At 40.5% G+C, this 18,197-nt stretch overlaps 1 protein-coding gene across 12 annotated transcripts in view; it reads left to right on the top strand.

Moving 5' to 3' along the window:
* The window catches only part of otofa (otoferlin a), an 88,762-nt gene that overhangs the window by 30,059 nt on the left and 40,506 nt on the right, over positions 1-18,197 (top strand). For all 12 annotated transcript variants that reach the window (XM_084377861.1, XM_084377865.1, XM_084377855.1 and 9 more), the window contains exons 4-5: positions 8,966-9,065; positions 12,031-12,230. In XM_084377861.1, coding sequence (XP_084233987.1) covers positions 8,966-9,065; positions 12,031-12,230 — 300 coding nt within the window. The remainder of the gene's footprint in view (positions 1-8,965; positions 9,066-12,030; positions 12,231-18,197) is intronic.

The raw sequence follows: 18,197 nt of genomic DNA, 5'->3' as shown, positions 1-18,197 counted from the left end.
ACTTAACCCACACACATTAAGACACACACACATAAACACAGCCTGGCACACATTTAGCTAGGTAAATAATTCAAGGTGAGTCATAGCTTGTGTTGTTCTCACACCTGCTCCATATGTCCACAGGCAGGGTAACTGATCTGCTTCATCGCTGCCGGCTCCAACACACTGTAAGGCCAGTGTGTCACACCCTGCGACCGCAAGTGCGATCGCATTACCACAACACAAAGAGAAAGCGGTGATGCATGATGGTCTGTGTGCTGTAGTGGCATATAGACCGTGTTTTATTATCTGTTTTCCCCTGTGGCTGAGAGATATGCTTTTATATTCTGCACGCGGTGGAGAACCTTGTGTGTGAGTTACTGAGCACTGGTGCAAAGAGGAGGTTATATGAGTGTATGATCCAACCTGAGGTCAGTGACTCCCAGGGGGTCCATGGAGGAATACCTTGGTATTAGAATTGGAAGCATTGATGTTATTTTTTTAGGCCACATTTCCGTAAGTTGTCAACAAGGCTGTTATGACACGCCTCTGTCTCTCACATGATCTCTGTGAGGTTGGCCTGCAAGTCACCTGAAGGGCTTCATGGGAACAAGCCCCACAGACATGTTCTTAAATCAAGGATCAATTATGTTCTGCGAATCATTTTTGGAATGAAAAAAAAGCTCTGGGTAGTTTCTGACTGCAAAGGCTCATTCATCTCTGGTCTTCAGCTTGCACTGCATTAAAAACTGATCCTCTTAATCAATTTGAATGGGACCAGTCCGTTGATGCAGTGGAGTTGCCAATGCAGAGGGCTCGCCAAATAAAACACATCACGATGTCATTTGTGGTGGGAATCACAGCTCTTTGAAGTGAGCCAGATCTCATGGCTTCGTTCTTTTTCCAGAGCCATTCAAACGAACGGCTTATCATTCTTTGTTCGTTGTTCTTTGTTCTTTTTTTACTTTTCTTGTGTGTTTGTGTCACATACTGTCCAGTGTCGTTGCTGTGGCACGGCTCCTGCCTTCTCTATCTTTCTACATGAAGTCTTCTCCTTGATAATGATCAATAATGGCGATGATGCACCAGAAGAATGCTGCCCTTCACCTATTTATGTTTTTATTCATGTCTGTGACATATCCTACCGATAAAGACATGGAAACTGTTGTGAGCCACGGGAATGATGTTGATAGGATTATCCACAGATCGTGTTTGTCATGATTTGGTTTAGTTTCCTGAATTTCCTGAGAAAAACATTTGATGATGGGCTGCTGCAGCCTCACTGCTCACGCAGGCTGTGTGGCTGCTCGAACCTGTTTGCCTGCACCAAAATCAAAAGCAGAAGGTATTTTTGTTGCATAAACCTAACCAAACAGCAACAGAAAACTGAAAGAAACAAGATAATAACAAGATAATAAGTGAATTTAGCATCCAAACTATAATTGAACAGCACAACAGTATGTTCCGAGCAGCGTATGAATCCTGCTGCATTTTAAACATTACACAAGGTGACACTGTATCCCTCTGCTTTCAGTTTACTACTTTGAATTTACCCACTGTACGAAATGTGCTGTGTTTGCAAATCATGCAATACTAAATATTCTCATCGTTCACGTTAAGGACAGTGGATTCATGACAGGCAGTGAAATTTGTGCACAATGATAAAAAGTACAACAGGAATCCCATCTCACAGTCTTATAAACCACTGTGGAGGGTTACCATGTTTGATAAGCCGTCAGACTTGCAGAACTTTTCCTCCAACTGGACCTCCTGAGTGTTATTTCATTGTTTTAACGTGGGGTTGTGCTCTGAACACCTGCGACAGTAAGAGGCTTCTGACTGAGGATCTTGTGGCTCGAATCGACATTAAAAGTTCTGCAATGTCACCAGCTGCCCGGTCATAAATTGACTTACCACTCAACAGGAAAAACTATTTAGGTAAGTAAAGGGATGAAATACTGGTGGCTAAAATGGAGCCAGCAATGTAAATAGGCTAAACAGGCCTTATGTGTCTCTAAATTCAATTTAAAAGCCTGAATGGCTGCTGACTTCAGCCTGAAAGCTTTTTGGTTAAGGCAAGTAAAGAACAGTGCAATAGGTCAGGCATAATTACCTGAAAGAAAAACTTAAATATGTTGGTGCATAGAGCTCATTCATTAACCATAAAATAGGAGCTATTACACAATATTTCAGGTTATTAAATGTGGTGTGTGTCCCAACTACAGTCCTTCCCCCCTCAGACAGTGGGAACGTTAGAAGTTCTCTGTTGTTAATGACTTTTTTAAAATAAGCCTCTCAATGATTAACATGTTTTGTAAAACAATTTATAACAAAAGAATTGCCTACAGGACTGCCTACAGTAATAACTGCAGTAATTCTGTGTTTTATTTATGTAATGTTGTGTAATTTTTGGCGGTATAGCACCAAAGGAACAGCCCCTTTGAATTAAGACAATTAATAAATTAATTAAAAACAGTCTGCAACACTTTTGAAGTGCTTTCCCTGCTCTGTGTTCAGCGTGAGTATTCAATTTCAATGTGTTTGACTTTTTGACTTTTTCACTGTTTTATCTTCAAAATTGGCTCAGAGTTTTACTGCAGACAGTTTCCTCTGAGGAAAGATAAGACTGTCTTCCCCCTCTTGATTTCAGCACTAAATCAAATTATCCCATTACCAATTTATTGTGTTCCATCCATGGGTGTGTTTATCTTTACGGTTTTCATTGGAAGCCCATCAGCAGTGTTTTTCTGGCTCCAGAAGAAGGCTATATAATCCTGTCATTCTGTACACACTGAGACTCAGCAATTTGTTGCTTAGTCTGAAAATGTAAGCTTAAACATAAACCTGTTCATCTGTTGAATTTTATCTTGGCTTTCTCTTGCCTGAAGCATTGGAATGAACACTGTGGACACTGTGTACCTTTTATTTATGTAATATTTCTTTTCACCAGATGCATAAACACATTTTAGTTTATTTAGATTCTCAACTATTGGAACTATAGATGATGAACGCGTTAAACATTAAACATATTTTTTAGCTCACATCATCACTATGCCCAAATGCAGCCTCACAGAGCTGTTAGCATGGCTGAAGACTCTTAGTTTTGTTATTACATTGACAGCTGTATTAAGGATGAAATGTTTTCTCATTGCGGGTCAATAAACAAACTAGAATGGCACTCAGTAGACAAATACCTCCGGCAAGGCTCAACAATCCCCTTTAATTCAGCCGAGCCTAATCCACTGTCAAACTCAACAGCCCTGTTTTAAGGATTGGCCCATGAACAATACTGTTGTCGATTGTCGTGGCTGACAGTCATCACCTAGAGACGTGATCATCGTAACATCGTGATTTAAAAGGCACCCCACCAGAGCACAATAAAGTATTATGTAAGGCAGAGTTGTTGGTGATTGTGACGTGGGAGAGAAAATGAAAAGAAATTAGTTGCTGCGTATCCATGTCCTGTTTTTTTCTTATTAGACGTGCCTAGTTAGGCGAAACCAAGACACTAGGCAGTGTTTCCTCCCTGTGGACCACTGTCAGTGTGTTTCTCTCAATCGTGCCGTTGTTATTGTGTTTTCTTGCTTAGCTACAGACAGTTTTCTGTGCCGGATGAGATTAGTAGAAGCAACAGTGGGATAGTGGGAAAAGGTGGCAACTATTGCCCTTCACCCCCACCCCCAAACAACAATGTCATCGTCTAGTACCATGTTTCACTTTGGACAAATCGTCATATACCACTTCAGCTGCCATCATCCAACCCTACCTCGTATCACTCTAAATTTTAAACCACCTATAACTGCTTAACCATAATTCAAACTCACTAGATCTAGGATCCTCATCAAATTGTTCTCACTCATGGGTACCATCCACCAGATTTCTTTCAACAAGATCCATGCATTGTTCCCTGAGAAGTTAATGACAATGTCGAAAAAATGCCTCCTGTAATGTTAAGTGAGAAAACATTCTTGGATTTATTCCATTATCTGGATTCGCACCAAAAGCTAAAGGGGTCTATTCTGGACCGAGAACCATCCTCCATCCAAGTATTCGAAAACCTGTTCAGTATTTTTTGTGTAAACCTGCTGACAAACCAACCGACCACAGACACGGGTGAAAACATAACCTCCTTGGTGGAGGCAATAAGGCCGGACAGTACTTTATTCATTGCCTCTGTCAATCTGTTCATCTTCCCATTCATCCTCTTGTATACTCAGAGGATATTGTGTCACTGCTTCAGCTTTAACATCTCAGTCTTGTGCTTCAGGTGCTACTGTCGATAATATAAAGCTGTTTATCATCGCAGATTTAGTGAGTTGTAAATCGATGAGCAGGACAGTTTAATGACCATTGGATTTTTTTGAATATCATTTTTGTGTGATGAAGCGCTGTTATATGTGATCTGCAGTGGCCAAAAACAGTTACAGTTACAGTTCCTCAATACATTTTCCATAAACTTGACTGTATGAAAAGATACAGAATATCAATGCAGTGATATTAAAACAGAGGATTTTATCCATCACCCACTCCTTAAACACCAGGCACTTCTTCATGTAAATGCAGTATACTGATGGATATCTACACTGAACAAAATGTTATGTTTCCTGCTGAGTGTCATTAAAAACACACCTGCCTCTCACTTTCTACGGACTGGCATGTGAATAATCCAAGTGTGCATCAAATTGTATTTACATATAATTAATCCATCACCAAAGCTGTTGTGAAGCTGGAACAATGCTGTGCTTGTATAACAGCAAAAGGCACAATACTGCGTATAACCACATACACAGATCTGCATTTAAAGCTGATGGACACTGACTGATTGTACAAAACATGAGTCTTAATAGCTTTTTCTATTATTTGTGGTTAAAGGATTGTGTTATGATTTTGTGTGTGTGTGTGTGTGTGTGTGTGTGTGTGTGTGTTTGAAAGCAGCACCCAAGTATTGATTGTGTCCATGCACATCAATAGATATTTATCCTTGAACACCAGTGAACACCAGTCTGCTGAAGTCTCTCATGGATAATATGATTGTAAGCCCACTGATATTGACGCAGTGCTCAGCTTCTCCTCAGCTCATCAAAGGCCAAATCACACACACCTGTCAGCTGCAACGTTTCCATTTCACACCGTCCTCCAGTTGAGTTACCAGCAGCTGTGCTGGATTAGCACAACCTTGAGGAAAAGCCCTGTTTGACTTGGGGGGGAAAAAAAATATTTTGCATTTCAAAGCTTCTGAAATTCACCTGAGCCAGAGATTTCGTCATAGTAATGCGCCGATTTGTAAAAGCAACTTGAGGCTGACGAAGAAAAATAATACAAATTGAAAGGGAAGGGAGCTCTAAATTATAAAGCAGATGAAAGTCAATTGTTTGCAGAACTTCAATCAATAATGAATGCCACCTTTTGAAGTGCTAAAAAGTGAGCCAGAACATGATAGGCCCTGCTCGGTTCAATTTTTCAGCACTTGTACACACGTTACAATGGCTGAAAGGAAATGACAGACCATTTGCTTTTCTAAGTAGCTCTGGACATATTGATCTCCGCTGACCAGGGAAGTAAAGAGCCAACTGTACTGTAGGGGGGTTAGTATTGCAGTGTTATTGCTCAGAGGTGCAGAAGTTTCTGTTCATCTTGAAAGAAAAAGTTCACTGCATAAAACCGTTGATATCCCTACAGAGCTTCTTGAGTCACGTCAAGCCTGTAAAGTTGAGCATGGAGTAATTCAGTGGGGAGCCTGGCAGATATGCACTTTCACAAAGAAAGCATCTGCCGGCGCCTGAGGGGAAGCACTAACCTTTGTTTTTTTTTTTTCTCATAACTCGGATTTAAGTGAAGTCAAACTCTGGGAAGTCTAAACTTACCTTGTTATTAAGTTTTGAAGCTCTGCTGGCAAGTGTAGCCTCACTTCCTACAGGCAGCTTTAATTCACCCCCACCAACTCTAGCAGGCAAAAAATTATGGTTGAGGACAGAAATGGAGATAAAGAAAGAGGGAGACTAGAGAATTAATTTCCTGAAGAAAATGCGTGTGAGTTCTGGCAAGCCGAGCTGCTGCTTGAAGGACATATATTGACGCTTGAAAACTGTATTTATTGGAGAAAGTGCAGGGAGCTTAGGAATATGGCTCGAACTTACCTACAGTTTGTTCTCTTGCACTGCGGAGACTCGAATTTGCCATATTTGATCAACAAAAACAGGAAGAAGGAAAAAACAACTCTTCAGGATTTATATTTGATTGATTGGGAGCAGTGTGACATAAGCCATCTTCAACCAATTCACTCTCGTGTGGTCGTCAGTCTTTATTGTCTTGTTGGAAATCGTTGGCTGCCGTGCCAGTGGTTGTTTTCTGTGTGTGTGTGTGTGTGTGTGCGTGTGTGTGTGTGTGTGTGTGCCAAGTCGTAAGCTATCGATCGTTTTGTGGTGGAATCTCTCCCTGCAGACTCACATCCAGCTAAGTGATTGTGTGTCTGTTCATCCTAATGATCGTCTTGTTGCACCATTTTGACATGTATTATCCTGTATTTCATGTATGCACTGGATTTAGCGACACAGCTGCATTTGCAGTCGTAAATATAGTTTGTGACCATTACAGTAGAAATTACACATGGCTGTGGCTCAGTGTGGGCTGTGCTGCAGGTTCTCGGTGTGTGACCGTTCACTCTGCGAACAACAAACTGTTTTGGGGGAAACTCTTTAAATTATTCACCAGCTTTAATTGGCCCGCTGAATGGGGACTGTACTGGGTTTCTTCCCACTGTAATGTTCTATGAAGGATCCTTGAGCAGCTTGTAGAAATGAACCCTACGTCTAATGATCTCGTATTTAACAGCAACATGAAGTCCTAGTCATGTTCTATTCAACCATGACAATGAAGTACCCTTGAGCTTCACAAAGTAGTTATTTTAACCCAAACCACGATGCTTCTGTAAGGCTAAGTCATTTTTGTTAACCATAGTTTTGTCACATTTTAAAAGAGATCTGTTTTTCACCAATGGTTGGTAACAATTCTCTTCAATAATTTATGTTCCTCTAGTCTGTAACTGTTTACTGATCAAACAGGCTCCTGTGAAGTCCATCACTCACTGTCTGCCAACTCCGTTCTTTAAACACAACTTTAAACTTCTTTGACAGGAGATATATTTTCTGTCCTTCCTGCCCGGTGTTGTTGGGTGTGTTTGTTATCATTTTGTTGCTGCCTACAACATGGAAGTGTCCAAACCCTTTTCTGTGTAGCTTTCACCCCTGGAGTATTGTGAGCACTCCCAGTTTGGACGGCCAATGAGCTCAGGTCAGAGCGCAGTTTTTGCAACGAGCGGCGTCTTTTTCAGTCATTTTTTCTAAACACAGCTGACCTCAAAACATAGGTCAAATGACAATAAACAATATGTTTTGAATTATAGTCAAAAAAAGCAGAATAGCAATGCTAACATAATAAACCATTGCATGAGGTTTTGGGTCAGAGCACAGAGGCTCTGTAACCTTCAGCTTTACTTTTCAATTCAAACAGAGAGAACTTTTTCTTGCAAATTTCAAGTGAGAGCAAACTAAACAGCAAATGAATACAAACCTTTTCATTCAGTGTGTTGTGTGAATGAATGTCCCACTGAATAGTCTCCATCCATTGAGTTACTTGTCCTTCAGGCATTGATAAGAGCTGAAGAGAAGTGGCTGAGAATTGCTGCCTAGTGCTGAAATGTGTTTTAAGAGATTAGCTCTGAATGTTTGCCTACCTGAGTTGCACAATGTAAGCTTTTCGAATAGCTTCCCTTTGATGTGCTACAGACGTTAACAGTTTCGCTAATTGTCTCACCAAAGTTTTCAAATCGATTCTTAATAGAGCTTCTTGTAGTATATTGTTAGGCCTGTGCCAGTGAAGGCCGCACAGGGGAGGTGGATTATAACAGCTGGTCTGAGCTCTTGTGCTTTGAACAACAAACCAAACCAATAACCTGAAAGCATGTAAAGCTATAGAGTGGATTGATGATTCACAGTTGAACCAAAATGCATTGTGTGTATCCTCGAGGTCTGTAGAGTGAATTTCCCTCATCATAAATGTTTGCAAAGACGATTTTTAAATTGTGCGGTGTTTTTAAATGGAAAAACACTGTGGCGTCACTTAAAAGCGTAACTTTTTGAAAGTTTAAACCAATTTCAGCCGCGGTTTTATGCTTTTTGTAAGTGTTAAATTATGTAGTAAACGTTCTGACAGTGGTCTGTTTTAATGTAGAAACACAATGAATATTGCATTGTAAATGAGAAATAACCCAAAAATGCAACACTGAATCTTTATCATCCTGATGGGTCAGCTTGTTTGCCATTCAATATTATTCCCTGTATATGCATAGAATGTTTTGATTTGCTGAAAATGCCATTATCACATGGAAATTAAAGAAGCAGCAACAGAACTTTAATACAACAGACGGTTATTGCTATGTTTGCTCTGACTCAGCAAAAACAAGGATTAACACTTTTTCATCTCTTGTTAGTATCAATTGCATGTACTGTACAACAAAAAGGCTATGCAAGGGGAAAGGAAGAAGGATTGTGTTTGTGTTTGTGTCTATTTGAGCCGCTATCTACATCATTTAAATCACTTAGAGGAGTGACACACTGTAAAGAGTGGGTGACAAGGCAGTACGGCACTTTGTCAATGTCTGTCACAGCTCATATCCATCACCACCTACCACACAGCCGTCTGTTGTCATGACTGTATTACTGGCACTCACTCACCTGCGCACTGTGAGACAGAGCGGTGGAGGACAGACGCTTCTGGCGAATAAAAAAGTGATAATTGTCAGTATTTATAAGGGTAAATTGAAAAGTAAATGAACTGGTGACGTGACAATGAGTGTGTACATTTACAAAGATGTGAACAGATGGGTGACAGAGGGGAAACAAAGGAAAGAAACACCATATACTGATCTTGTGCACTGATTTTATTGATTTCTGTTTAAGACTGGCTCTCTGTTGGTGTTTTCCTGCAGGCTGGTGGGGACTTTCTGCATGGTACTTCAGAAGGTGGCTGAGGAGGGACACCTAGAGCTGACCGACACACTCATTGACGATAACAACACATCAATAAAGGTAAAGCTAAACGCTGCTCTCACCATTGAAAGGAGTTACGCTGTGAGAAAGTTGAGCTTTATGGAGAACCTCTGCATGTCTCTGGTTGGAAACATTTAATGAGTAATGTAGTTATAGCTTTTGCTGTTTGGGTTTTTGCATTAACAACCAAGAAAACCAAATGACCAGACGTTAGCTGAGAGTGTGTACTCGGAGTGTGTCTGTGTTACAGCTCTCCCCAGGAAAAATGTGTAATCATCTGTTACAAGTCAATATGCACAATGTCTTAGAGCAGCAGGTCGTGCCTTGTACTCCAGGAGGGGTGTTTATAATATTATCTTTCTGTCTTTCTATCTTTTTGCCCGTGGCAAAATTAGAATTGAGAAAATGAGCTAGTTGTGCTGGCTGGATAAACATTTCACCAGAATAAGAATAAAAATCAATTGCCAGGTTGATTTTCACATACAAGGAATTTGCCTTGGTGTTTTGGTGCATTACAAGAAATGTAGCAAGCAGGAAAATGTAATGAAAGATTAAAAAGAATAAAAAGAAAAAAAGCAATATTATAAGTCAAGAAGCATAATAAGAAAACAAATGACAATAATTTTTTTTTTTTTTAAAGTAATAGAAACTGATGAAAAGGGGAGTTAAATTACATTTTATTCTTCCTTTATCTGACCTTTTTTTTGTCTGGTGTGTTGAAGTGTTTCCCATTGATGTGTTCCATAAACCGACCTGGTTGACATTATATAACTCAACTCTAATAGGAAGGCAACAATTTTTTTTTTATCAAGTTTGTGAATGGCTTCTGTACTTGGGTGGATATTTCAACGTTTTGTCCAGATGGGTTTGGGGTATAAAAGGATGTATAAGTTAGTGCAGCAGCCATAAAAAAGAATAGCGTTTTGGGTTTAAATATTTAACTCACGTAGCTTAAGTAATGAGCTGGGACAAGCTGATACAGAATATATTTACTGTAAATTTTAAAAGTTGACTTTACTTTTTAAAAGTCAGGAAACCAATTACCTCAGATTTACCAAGTAAAGAAGTTTGTTAAGGTAATCAGTTTCCTCAATTTTTTAAAGTAAAGTCCCTTTGTCAGATTTTGCAGCGCACTGAAAGGGAAAACTAGATTGCAAACAGCTTATAGTCATTAAATGACATGACTCACCTTACAGCAGTAGAACTGAAATTAATCCTAACAGCCGGCACAATGCATTCACAAGCAAACAGAGGGACATTAAATGGTGAAATCAATCTTCCAATGCAACCTGCAGCGGTGACAATAGGAGAAGTAACTGCTATCATATGGCTTATAAAGCCACTTGCGTTCAACAAGCACCGTTACAATCTCTTAGCAACATCAGCACATTAAGACGCTTGCTGTTGTCATTAATCCTGATATTCTCTATTGATTGAAAACGTTTAAAACAGCTGAACCGCGAGCAGCTCAGTGTTTAGGATGATTTTTCTGGTGAATAATGTAGGAGTGCATGTGTATGGCAGTAATCTAGGATGTGTGTGGGGGAACTTAATGGTTTGAGGTTTTAATGCACCCCGGGGTGCAGAATTGTGTTGGTGGAGCTGGTAGTGCTGATGTGATGTTTCTGGGATGATGACACACAGCATGGGAGTGCTCGAGGGCTTACACACACACACACACACACACACGCACACACACACGCACAGTTCTTGTGGTTTCTCGCGAACACAGAATCAAAGCACACACACACACTTACGAGAATTTCAGTGATGTACACTCCTGAAGGAAGAAACTGGTGAAACTAAATCGAACATCACCTGAGAGCAACACTTTCAACCTACAACTGCACTGGCGTGGTTGCCATAGTGACAAATCTTACTCCTCGTGGACTACTACAGCGATTGCCTTGCGAGGATGTGAGGAAGAGAGACACAGGGAAGGGAGAAACAGGAACAAGCGCCCCGTGTATATTTTCTCCTCATCTGTCTTTGTCAGTAGAATAAATTGGCCACTCCGTAATAAAGATGAGGTCATTGTCAGGAGGATAATATTTGTCCAAACACCAAGTCCCCAGAAGACACCAAAGACAAACTACATGTCTTGTTTCTGGCCTGGATTAAACTAACATTTACTGTCAGCCTGAATCCCCCCTGCAAATGCCAGGGAGAGGAAATGATTTATAGTCCTGTTAAAGTTTGTCGCCGGTGTTGAGAGCTTTTTCTAAGCAAAATTAAATGATTTGCTGTAGATAAGTTCCGACTAAGCCTTAAGGTGTCGGCTGTTGTTTAGTTTGACCAGTTTTGCAGGTATTTGGTCATAAACCAAAGCATTGGACAAATTAAAATGTCGCCCTGATGATGGTGCTGGATGAAAATTTAAGGGATCACATGGATTTAAGGGATCATCCTCTGGGGAGTACAGATTTTAATGGCAATCCATCCAACAGTTGTTTTATTATGGAACAAAGTTTCAGACCCCAAAGCCACAAAGATACAATGATAACACACTGTACTGTAGGTTAAATACAGTAAGACTTTATTAAAAGGCTACATGGAAAGATTTAATGAAACTGAACTTGAATACATAATTACAGGGAAAATAATTAATATGATATGACAAGCCTGTGCTCCTCAGGCTTTTCTTTTTAAAGCAATTTAAAATAATCTTGACAGCTGAAGGAGTATAAGTTATGACAGTCATGAAAGCATTTTGTTATCCTGCCAAACAAACAAACAATATTAGTGTCAGGGACATTCATGCTTTTGTCAGTTCTGGCATTCATAGAAGTTTCTAGATTAGACATGACATAAAGCCCTTGATTTGAAGCAGCTTGAAGCAGCTGAGAGGTGAAATAACTAAATCTGCTCACCAGTTTTATAGTTTTTATTATTAAAAATGGCTGAGATGAAATTATCTCTCCTCCAACATCTTTAAAGTTAAACAGCTGCTCCTCTGTGGAAGTTAAGGTTTGATCATTTTCATCTGCTTTCCTTCTGTCCTCAGACTAACGTTACCATAGAGATAAGATACCAGTCGATGGATGGCGCAGTGGGAGTGTGGAGCGACGGGGAGTTCCTGGATGTTCCCGATGACCGGGATGGGATGTTTACCTTTGAAACCGACAGCTTGCTGTCAGGACAGAGCCACGGTTCAGGGACGTCTCCTGGACGGTCCTTACAAGGATCCATACCGACCTTCAGGAAGTGAGTCAATCACACAAACCATCTCCAAACTAACTCTGTCACATTATGCTACAGTTCACCAGGCTGTGAAATGTTGTTGATTTGCCTCTAAATACTAATTTGACGACTGGTGATTTAATTATGTGCTTTAATTTATAAGAGATCATTAACAGTAACAGTATAACTGCGGCACACATGGATGAGAAAATTACTTGAATGCGTTGAGGTACATAAATGGATTTGACATTCATACTTTGATGAGGCTTCATGCTGTCCAACTGTTTTAACATCTGTCACTGCTGTGGAGGCAGAGTATATTCTGTAAACACATTTATATATGATGCGGATGTTGCTGTAGAAGTTGTTTAGATCAGATTTGCCACATCAGAAGTGTGGGGAACCAATTCCACACATCGAAATGTGTTTTTCAGATGCTGTGGAGTACTGCTGCATAGTATGTGAAAAAGTTTGAAAATGAAAAAAAATGTGGGGGTGTTGAGAAAGAAGTTGTCAGACCTCTGCAGTCTGCTCCTGATCTCTACACGAAGCTAGAGCCTCGGGTCTACATTGGCTGCTACTTGCATAACACATCTGAAACTCCAACTTTCTTTTTAACTGTCTGCTGTGAGCTGGAAAGTCATGCTAACTGCTAATTCTAGTGTAGATGTGTTAATGGCAGCACCATCATTGTCAGTGTCATGATTAACATGCTAATAATAATAACAATAATCTTAAGCAATCTATTTATACTGTACTTTTCTAAACAGTGTGTAACTCTGTTTTGAAACAGTTCACAGTGTGTGTACAGTACAGTTATAAAGATGTCACTACAAGCTTCATATCCTGGGGCAGGGACTTTGAAAGCTGAGGGGCCTTGACTGCCTCTGGTCTTGTGCCGGGACTCAAAAACAGCCTGCAAAGCCCTGACTGAGGATCTGAGGCTGCAGTCTGGCTCATCAGGGAGCAGCAATTCAGCAATGTCGCTTGGAGCTAGTGATCAGCAAAATGTTAAAATCAATTCTGTAACTGAATGGTAACTTGTGATTGAGTTTTAAACTTCGGTACAACAGTAGAATAGACAAATTATACATGATACCTCTTTCTATACAGCGGCTAAGGTCCTCGGCACACAATACAGATTGATAGGTTCTTCTTTTTTTGTACCTGCACACAGTGCTGGTACAGGAAACGTCACTGAATGCAAATCTTTGCTTTTTTACTGCGCTATGGTACTTTCAGTACTATTGATTAGTATATTAGTAAAGTATATTGAACACAATTTGGATTCTAAATCAAAAGTTAGAGGCTGTACTGGCGATTCCCCTCCCTCTAGAATACCCCTATCTTTTTAAAGAATCTGAAAATCTACATGACACTTTTCAGGGCATAAGGCCAATGATCTGTTGCTCTTTACAAATCCAGATACAAGTGTAACAATGGCATAGCGGTCCTACTATTGAATGCAGATGTCTTCGTCCTTGTCTTTCAAAGAGCCCACATCATGTGTTGTGGGATTTCGAAATGGATTTCATTGGCACTGAACCTGTGAACCTTGCTTGTAAACGGCAACTTTGTCAAACTGCAGAGTCTGTTTATACAGTGAGTGCATTTGGTTGTTCATAAAAATAGACAACTAATCCCAGGCTGTACGTGGTTATATAGATTCAGAATGAAAAACCCTCTGCCCCACGGGCTGCTCTTTTCCTCTTTGCTCAGTTACGGGGTCCTCCTGTGTGGTTTGCTTGTCGTGTTTTTGCTGAATAGTATGTGAAACAATCTGTGGGTGTTATCGATTTACACTGAGACTATCTGCACAGCCAGACCTCTAAGTCCATCATTATGCTGCATGTTGAATGGGCGGGTGAGAAATTGTGTATGTGTGGGACTGAATGCCGTTGTATGCATTTTTGTTTTTGTTTGTTGACACTGAATGCCCGTCTCAGGGCATAGAATTAAAAACATTTCAGGGTCTGCTGTTGCGAGACTGCAGGCAGTCCAAGAAAACAAGAAGAGTTGACTAATCTTAAGTTTTAGAGCATCCCACGGGTGTTATATAACAGATACAGTATTTGGATTTGGTCGGGAAAGAAAAAAGAGCTGTTGAGAAGGACTGTAAAAGGGTTCAATAAAAGTGGGATGAGAATAGTCACCAAACTCATGAAGCTAAAACTTAAATTCTGCATTCAATGAATCTATCTCTAGCACATGCATTTACATTTCCTCACCTTTCTTCAGGTGCAGCCCTCCGTCCTTGTTGTGATGGATGCACCTGTCATCCAGTTGCTGTTTTTGCAGAGAGCTGTCAGTCAGACCTTGTCAGGGTTGCCGTAGGGCTTTTGTCTGGCAAAAAAGTGAATGAGTTGCTGCAGAAATACCAATAACTTCTTCCCATGCCAACAAATCCACCTCTAATCCACCTGGTGTTGGCCAGACTGATGGGCTTGTGGGGAAATTTTAATAGCCTTGCCACTTCTCATTTAAACCCTTTATATCCTATATTACCAGCTGCTTACTTTATCTCTGGTTGAGAGGTTTTCACTATTAAGCTTTTTAAAGATGTTTCATTGAGTCTTAAATTCTGACACTCTCTACTATAGCCAGTGTTAATTGTTCGCATTCTGGTAATGAAGCGTAAATGTGCAGGAGATGATAACCGGGCATGAATCTCTTATTCCTCCAGGGAAGAGGAGGAAAAGGAGGACGAGAATGTCATAAACAGTTTAGGCTCAAGGTATATTTCCCGCATCCTTTCCTGTCTGCATGATTCTCCCCAACGTTTGGTTTGTTGTTTGGTGTGTCTGTTTTATCTCCTCTTTGGTGCAGGTGCAATATTTCAAAGCAATATCACATCATCAGTAATAATTTTGCTTTAAGTCAAATACTTTTGATAACATCATGGAGGGTTATGTGTCCTGCAGGTATTATGATAATCTCAGGATTTCTAAAGGATGGTTACCAGTCTATGTAAGAGTTTTAAATAAAAGCAAGGGTTGATAAGTTATTCGAGAAGATTTTTTTTTTTTATGCTCGTAGAAGATCACTTTGTTTCCCAACAGCAATAAATAAATCAAATGCTTTGACAATTAAAAGGAAAAAATCTCGTAACTGTTGCAGGCCTCTAATGAGCCCATCCAGTCGTCTCATTCGGCCCATATGAAAGGACAGGCCTTTCTGTCTGTGTATTTATGTACATACCAGTCTGCCTGCGTGCACTCTACCCTTTGCACTTTGCACATTTTGCTTGCCAAAGTGATGAGTGAGCAGCAGCAGCAGTGACAGACTTCGTCGTTCAGCCGTCAACCGAGTAGCACAAAGCACACAGCCCCTGAACCCAATGAAAGAGCCGCTGCAGCAGCAACACACTCCTCTAGTGGCTAACACACCCTCTAGTGACTAACATTAGCACAAAGCAAACAGCCCCTGAGCCAAAGAACAAAGCTACTGGGCTGCAACACACTCCTTAAGCGGCTAACGTTGCACAAAGCACACCGCATACAGCTGTAAGGAGTAACTGTAGCACTAGGTAGTCTTTCAGACAGGTACATTTGTGAACACTATTTTGCCTTTGTTACATGATTGGGGCATTTAACAGTGTTGTTCATTTATGTATTCATGAGACTGAAAGAGCTAAGAGAGTTTGTTGAGCGTAGCAAATTAGCCGCTAGTACATCTGCCAGCTGGTCAGTGAGCTCTACGAGGCAGTTGGCATCAGTGTAGTCGGACAGTGCACGTTCATGTGTTTTGGTTTGGCTCTGGAGGGAGGGGGTTGTGGGGTTGTTTTGGTTGGATACTTTCAAAATTTAGCTTGCTCTTGTTGGTTTCTACAATCTTAACAACCCCAGCCTTAAACCCTTTGTGAGAAGAGGAGTCTTAGTTTGTTTCTAAAACAAGAACTCGTGGATTATTCCCATGACGTGTCATAACTGCTCTGGGTTTACTCCCTCAGAGTGGAAGAACAAACAGAGGAACTGTGTCTACATGGCCCACAGAGCTCCACCCACTGCTGTCTATTTCTGTTATATCACCTGCAGCCATAAAGGTCATATATGCTGCTTACTCTACAGGCGAGTGTGTGCACAGTGCAGTTTTTTCATTTGGCATCGAATTTCATTATAACTTTAAAACATGACTGCAGTAGAGTGTAGGTGGCTTGTTAAGGCCTACTGGTTCCTTCTCATCCTCTTAATTGAGTGAAATTGGACTCGAAGATGAACGTCCCAGCGCTATCACCTCTCATTTCTGCGGCCTGTGCCCCCTCCAAATCATCTCTGTGTCTGCAGGATGATTTATGGCGGCGCCCATGAAGCATTTTGTGCTATCCGTGGCTCCACAATGAGACGGCTTTGCAGGGGTTTTGTTATTCCTAATAAATAAATCACCTTCTGCATGGTTTTGCTGCCAGTGAAGCAGATCTGCTGAATAGTGCATGCAGAGGAGCACATGTGCCAGACAAGCAGAGAATGGATTCAAGGCCCCAATTGTCATTTGATCTGTGGACATCAAATACTGGAAAAAAAAAAAAAAAAGAACAAACAATGGGATGAAATGGGGTTGCATATTAGAATGGGATCATACTTTAACACTGGTGTAAAGGGCCACAGGACAGGATTGTTTTTTCTTGTAAAATCACTTGAATGAATTACGATGAATTAATCGGCGTGGCCACACTGAAACATGTGCAGTAACTAGTCATTGTGTTTATTCAAACCATTTTAATATGCATGGTCCATTTGCATAACATCAAATCCATGCTCAAAGGGGGCAATTCAGCCTGAGTAAAGCTTCCGTTGAAAGCATAATTTACTGAAACAAGTGATGATTTATTTATTATGGGGGGGTTTTTTGCCAGCGTGTGATTCATTTGTCCATCAGTGTAATGTGCTGTGTCTTCAAAGACAGCTCTGTCGTCACATGTTGATGATGTATCATCACACGGCGCTGTGGTGCAGGTGGTGTTTAGTCTATAATCTCACTTGTTTTTTATCTCAGTGGGTCCGCTCACTGCAGCACTGACTCCCTGTGGAAACATCCATAACATTAGATCAGCTAATACAGAAATGATATACTTTATATACAGTAGCCTACGGATATACTGAAGGTCCTATTTGTAAGAAAGTTGATTTCTTACAACTCGTCGAATACTGACAGTAAATACTCAAATACTCAAATACTCAAATACTGCTGTCAGTATTTGACAAGTTGCGAATGAGACTCAAAAATAAACTTTTTTACAATAGAACCATAGCAGAAAATAGAAATACTCAAATACAAGTACCTCAAAATTGTACTTAAGTAGAGTACTTGAGTAAATGTACTTAGTTACATCCCATCACTGGGGACAGGCAGGAGGACGCAGTTTCAATGGTTATATGATGCTCTTACTCTGAAACTCTCTCTGTAATGGAGCATGTAAATACATTAGCAGCTAGTTAGCTGGACATGCTAACGTTCCCAGTTCTACTCAGTTCATTCCTGACACTTTTGGTCTTCTGGTTTTGGTTTTGGAAAGGCTAAAACATAGTAGGTGAACCAGTGAGCCCTTGTCAGCAAATGAAAAATCTTCAGATGAGTGAGTGGAGACTTTGCTGACCTGCTGCCATCACAGATAAGGCTTTACAGAATCCATCTCTGTTTAAGAATAAGCTGTACAATGTATAAAAAGTAAAAAAAAAAAGATTCATGTGTCTTTTTGTTCTCAATCCTGTGAATAATCTAAAGGAGATATTGTTTTTTCTTCTTTTCTGCTGTTCCCTCTTGTTTCCTTCTGCTGAGACAGATTCTGGATTGAAGCATTTGCCTCTTGAATCTTTGACATTCCTTGTTTCTTCTCGTGTAGCTGTATTCTCTCAAGGGACTGCTCTGTTTTTGTCGTTGTTGTGTTTTGCTGTGGTTTGCCGTGATTCTCATTCTCAGCTTGCGTGTGATTGTACGGTGCGTAAATTTGAACGCCGTGATCGAGCGTGTAAGAGCTCCTCTCTGTTATTTTTG

The sequence above is a fragment of the Pagrus pagrus genome (genome assembly GCF_965226575.1).
Source record: "Pagrus pagrus genome assembly, chromosome: 16".
NCBI classification, from domain to species: domain Eukaryota; kingdom Metazoa; phylum Chordata; class Actinopteri; order Spariformes; family Sparidae; genus Pagrus; species Pagrus pagrus.
This window is presented reverse-complemented; position numbering and strand designations above follow the sequence as displayed.